Source organism: Bison bison, unplaced genomic scaffold (assembly GCF_000754665.1).
Source record: "Bison bison bison isolate TAMUID 2011002044 unplaced genomic scaffold, Bison_UMD1.0 scf7180017864243, whole genome shotgun sequence".
Taxonomy (NCBI): domain Eukaryota; kingdom Metazoa; phylum Chordata; class Mammalia; order Artiodactyla; family Bovidae; genus Bison; species Bison bison.
In genome coordinates this window covers 337,218-343,312 of record NW_011494815.1, presented here as the reverse complement: position 1 = coordinate 343,312, position 6,095 = coordinate 337,218, and the positions used below count along the sequence as shown (strand labels likewise).

The following is a 6,095-nucleotide window of genomic DNA, read 5'->3' as shown; positions in this document are numbered from 1 at the left end:
TCCGACTCTGTGCGACCCCATGGACTGCAGCCCACCAGGCTCCCCCATCCCTGGGATTTTCCAGGCAAGAGTACTGGAGTGGGGTGCCATTGCCTTCTCCCAGGGAAGCCCTAGAGTTTGCTTTTTAGAGCAGTTTTAAGTTAACAGCAAAATAGAGCAGGAAGTACAGAGAGCTCCCATATACTCCTACTCACAAATCCACATACTCCTCCATCATCAACACCTTACACCAGAATAGCATATTTATTAATAATTGATGAACCAACACTGACACATCTACTTCTGCTTCATTTATTACACTAAAGCCTTTGACTGTGTGGATCACAACAATCTGTGGAACGTTCTTAAAGAGATGGGAATACCAGATCACCTTACCTGCCTCCTGAGAAACCTGTATGCAGGTCAAGAAGCAAGAGTTAGAACCAGACATGGAACAACAGACTGGTTCCAAATAGGGGAAGGAGTACATCAAGGCTGTATATTGTCCCCTGCTTATTTAACTTATATGCAGAGTACATCATGAGAAATGCTGGGCTGGATGAAGCACAAGCTGGAATCAAGATTGCCGGGGGAAATATCAGTAACCACAGATATGCAGATGAAACCACCCTTATGGCAGAAATCAAAGAGTAACTAAAGAGCCTCTTGATGAAAGTGAAAGAGGAGAATGAAAAAGCTGGCTTAAAACTCAACATTCAGAAAATGAAGATCATGGCAACTGGTCCCATGACTTCATGGCAAATAGATGGGGAAACAATGGAAACAGTGACAGACTATTTTCTTGGGCTCCAAAATCACTGCAGATGGTGACTACAGCCATGAAATTAAAAGATGCTTGCTCTTTGGAAGAAAAGCTCTGAAAAGCCTAGACAGCATATTAAAAAGCAGAGATGTCACTTTGCTGACGAAGGTCCATCTAGTCAAAGCAATGGTTTTTCCAGTAGTCATGTATGGATGAGAGAGTTGGACCATAAAGAAAGTTTGGCACTAGGGAATTGATGCTTTTGAACTGTGTTGTTGGAAAAGACTCTTTAGAGTCCCTCGGACTGCAAGGAGATCAAACCAGTCAATCCTAAAGGAAATCAGTCCTGGATATTCATTGGAAGGACTGATGCTAAAGCTGAAGCTCCAGTACTTTGGCCACATGATGTGAAGAGCTGACTCATTGGAAAAGACCCTGATGCTGGGAAAGATTGAAGGCAGAAGGAGAAGGGGACGACAGAGGATGAGATGGTTGGATAGCATCACCAACTTGATGGACATGAGTTTGAGCAAGCTCTGGGAGTTGATGAAGGATAGGGAAGCCTGGAGTGCTTCAGTCCATGGGGTCACAAAGAGTCAGACACGACTGAGCAACTGAACTGAACTGACACTGACATATCATTATCACCCAAGTCCAGTTTACAACAGCATTCACGCCTGGTGTTACACATTCTGTATAACTTGTATCATACAGAATAGTTTTACTGCTTTTATCAGGGGTCTCCAGAGAAACAGAACCAATAAGATAGACAAATAGATAGACAGACAGACAGACAGATAGATAGGCAGGCAAACAGGCAGACGTTAAAGGAGATTTGGTATAGATTGCTTGTTTGATTATGCTGAGAGGGCAATGGCACCCCAGTCCAGTACTTTTGCCTGGAAAATCCCAGGGACAGGAAGCCTGGTTGGCTGCCATCTATGGGGTCGCACAGAGTCGAACATGACTGAAGCGACGCAGCAGCAGCAGCAGCAGCAGCTTGTTTGATTATGGAGGCTGAGAAGACCCATAGTCTGGTATCTGGAAGCTGGAAACCCAGGAAAGCTGGCAGTGTGACTCAGTGAGTCTGAAAGCTTAAAAACAAGGAAACAGATGCTCTGAATCTGAGTCCAAAGTTTTGGAAATCGAGGGGCTGATGGTTTAAGTTGTCGTGCTCAGTTGTGTCTGACTCTTTGTGACCCCATGGACTGTCACCCGCCAGGCTCCTCTATGCCTGGAATTTTCCAGGCAAGAATACTGGAGTGGGTTGCCATTTCCTACTCTAGAGGACCTTCCTGACCCAGGGATTGAACCTGTGTGTCTCCTGCATCAGTAAGTGGATTCTTTGCCACCGAGCCACCCAGGAGCCTTGGTACCAGTCCTGGTCCAAGTCCAAAAGCTCGAGAAACAGGAACACCTGCGCCCAGGGCAGGAGAAGAGGGATGTCCCAGCTCTAGCAGAAAAGGAAAATCGCCCTTCCTCCACCATGTTTTTTCTGTTTAAGCCCTAAATAGATGGGACTATGCTGACCTGCCTTGGTGAGGGTGGTCTTCTTTACTCAGGTTACCGATCGAAAAGCTGATCTCTTCCAGAGACACTCTCACAGACACACCCAGAAATAATGTCTTACCAACTCTCCGGGCATGTCTTACACCAGTCAAGTTGACATTACATTAACTGTCATACTGCCCTAAAAATCCACTGTCTTTCCTGAACGCCTGGGAACCACTGAGCCTTTTAGTGTCTCCATAATTTTCCCTTTTTCCAGAATGTCATATAGTTGGAATCATACAGTATATGGCCTTTTCATGGTGACCTCCTTCACTTATTAATATGTATTAGTACTATTCATGCAAGGATAGTAATATTTCACTTCATAATATTCTGTGTGGCTGGGTAGCTCATTTCTTTTTGGTACACGTTCATTTTTTAAAAACTCGTTTCCTTTTAGTTCACTCCTTTTTATTGCTGAATAATATTCCATTGTCTGGATATAGCACAATTTATTTATATGTTCACCTACTGAAGGGCATCTTGGCTGCTTCAAGTTTGGGCAGTTATGAATAAAGCTGCTATACACACCCATGTACCGGATGTTGGGTAGACATAAGGTTTTAATTCATCTGGGAAGATACCAAAGAGCAGGATTGCTGGATTGTATGATAAGAATATGTGCTATTTCTTAAGAAACTACCAGTCTTCCAAAGCAGCTGTACCATTTTGCATCCCACCAGCAATGAAGGAGGGTTCCTGTTGCTTCTCACCCTCAGCAGCATTTGATGTTAGTATTTTTGATTTTTACCATGTGTAGTGGTATCTCATTGTTATTTTGATTCACTGTTGTTTTTTTTTTAATTTTGTTTTGGTACATGTGAAACATTATAATAAGTCTGAGAGAGCGCTACAGGAAGTTTCACTCAGGAAGGCGTCTCTCCCGCCTCATCCTGCTACTGTTTGCATTTCCCTCATCTCTTTATCACTTCCCCACTCCATTGGATCTAGTCTCTTCAGTTTTCAGATTATCCTTCTATATTTGTTTTGTACACATGAGCAGATGCAAGTCTACTTTCTTATATACCATTCCTTCATACATGAAGAATATACATATTCTTCCACACGTAAGAATAGTTATTTTAAAGTCTGTTTCTGAAAACACGTCTGAATGACCTGTGTGTCTGTTTTATTGTCTGTTCTCCCTCCCTCTCTTCTTCTCTCAATTTTCTCTTGTATCATCTCCCTGTATATTTTTCACTAAGTACTGGACCATTGAGTATAAAAAATTAGAGAAATGACTTAAAGCCTAGCATGGTATGATTAATAATTCCTCCAGGGTGGATTTACATTGACTTCTGCCAGGCATTCAGGAGAAAGAGCAATCCAAGGTCACCATGATTCAGTCCCAGAACTGAGATGATGCAGAGTGGGGCTTTGATGCAGAGTGGGGCTTTCAGTGCCGGCAAAGGTCAGCCCACTGCCAGTTCACCTTTTCTCCCTGGAACAGCCATCGAGGAGCCCAATCCAGTGCTCCCTGGCTGAATCTGGACTCCAAGTTTTGTCCTCCAAACCTCAAGGAGCTTATTTCCTTAGGGATATGTAGCCCCAAATGCCTTGTTCATCTCCTGGTCACCTGATTTTCTTGGATCTTGGCCTTGTTAGCTCTTCAGTGCCTCAGACAGGTACATGCATGCTAAGTCACTTCAGTTGTATCTGACTGTTTGCAACCACATGGACTGTAGCCCACCAGGCTCCTCTGTCCATGGGATTCTCCAGGCAAGAATACTGGAGTGGGTTGCCATTTCCTTTTCCAGGAGATCTTCCCAACCCAGGGATCGAACTGATGTCTCTTATGTCTCTTGCATTGGCAGGCAGGTTCTTTACCACTAGCGCCACCTGTCAAACAGGTGGTTGTAATATTTTAGCTTTTTGATTTTTTAGATTTTTGAGTATGCGTTAATTCTGCCGTTATAGAAGCAGAAGTTCCTTCACTGTTTATTACCTCAAGACTAACATTTTCATTTTAGATAATTATGTTTAGTTATTTAAAAATTTTTTCTCTAACTTTGTACTTCTTTTGTGTGTTTAATGAGTGTGTTTTGTGCACATGTATGTGCACGTACACATTGTTCTATTAGTTGACATTTTTTGTTGATCTAATCTTGTTATTTTTCTCTGTTAACTATCCCTCATAGTAGGCTGTTTCCTTGTGTATTTTGTAATTTTGGATTGCAAAGTTATTTTTAGGAGGTCCCCTCTGTGTGGCCTGTGTTTGCTTCTATGAGGCCCCCTGCAATACCACCATCCTGAGACTAATTTTTATATTAATTTTTCCTCTGGGTTGAGAATAAATGAATACCAAACCTATGTGAGGCACAGCACTTTGGTTTCAAACTCTCATGAATGACCCTTTACCCTATCTGGAACCTAGGCTGAGACAAATTTCTTTGTCATCTTCTAGTGCTGGGAAGCGGAGAAGGCGATGGCACCCCACTCCAGTACTCTTGCCTGGAAAATCCCAGGGACAGGGGAGCCTGGTGGGCTGCCATCTACGGGGTCGCACAGAGTCGGACACGACTGAAGCGACTTAGCAGCAGCAGCAGCAGTGCTGGGAAGATATTTTTATCTGGATTATCATTTCCCAAGAGTTTACTGTCTCATGAGTCCTGACTTCATGCAGTGTCCTGTTTCCAGTTAACTTTCTGCCTGCAAGGCTTGTCTTCTGTTCTTATCTGGATGTTAAAACAATCCGTTATTTAATAAGACCAGCCATTGCCCACTTCGCCACTACCACCTGCCTGACAGTCGCTGAATCAGCTCACAAGCTTATTACTAGAGTTCTCAGTTTTCTGTTTGTTTCTGGCCCCCAGGGATTTCTTTTATTTTTCTTGAAGGCACTGTGGTGCTTTTAAAATAACGTTTATTATATTTTAGTCAGAATTTCTAGGTTTCTATAGGGGAAGGCTTTCAGGTTGTCTAACCTACCATTACTAGAAAAAGAAGTTAAACAATTTTTCCTAATCATACTATCACTATCACGGTGACACGAAAGGAAAAGTCTGAATATTTTTTTGGTGAACAAGTGGGCAGAACTGCCCTGCCCTCCAAGTTTTGGACAATAATGGTTCCTCCCCTTCTTCCTTGTCTCCCCAAGAAACAGCCAGAGAACATTCTAAAGGCCGATCTGCCTGTGTCCACTTCAGTCCTAGCGAAGGCAGTAATGGGAACGGGCGTCCAGGAGTCTGCCCTGCTGAGAAGCCCAGAGGTGAGACAGCTGGTGAGCAGCACTGTGACAAGGGGAAAGGCTCCTCCAAGCAGCCCTCCCATGTCAAGGGGGCTGGGCCCGATGCGGAAGGCGAGGAGCCCAGCTGGGCAGCCACAAGCCTTCCACAGCAGGACAGCCACTGGAAGGCCAGCCGGCGGCAGGACGCAGCACCCAAGGCCATGCGTGCCTCCCAGAAGAGGCGCAGCCAGGAGCTCAGAGGAGGGAGGCGCTCCCCGGCCGGGTCCAGCCGGCCTGGCAGTGCCAAGGGGGAAGTGGTCCACGCTGGGCAGAGTCCTCTCCACCACCGGACACCAAGGAACACAGTGACACAGGACAAGCTCGCAGGAGGGACCTCCTCAGATTTGCCACCAAGCACAGAGGTGTTGAGATCAGGAGTCAGGAAGCTGGGGACATCGGCCCGGTCTGAAGACACTCGGCTACCCAAGGAGACTGATCCGGCTCCTGGTCCCCTCCCTGGGCAGACTGTGAACATTGACCTTCTCCCCGTAGAGCTGCGGCTGCAGATCATCCAGAGAGAAAGAAGCAGGAAGGAGCTGTTCCGCAGGAAGAACAAGGCCGCGGCGATCATCCAGC

At 45.2% G+C, this 6,095-nt stretch overlaps 1 protein-coding gene across 4 annotated transcripts in view; it reads left to right on the top strand.

The window, feature by feature from the left end:
• Window positions 1-6,095, top strand: part of INVS (inversin) — a 135,812-nt gene that overhangs the window by 117,268 nt on the left and 12,449 nt on the right. For 2 of the 4 annotated variants that reach the window (XM_010847028.1, XM_010847030.1), the window contains one exon: window positions 5,391-6,089. In XM_010847028.1, coding sequence (XP_010845330.1) covers window positions 5,391-6,089 — 699 coding nt within the window. Of the gene's footprint in view, window positions 1-5,390 lie in introns of all 4 variants that reach the window. The other 2 variants (XM_010847031.1, XM_010847029.1) reach the window with 2 other exon arrangements.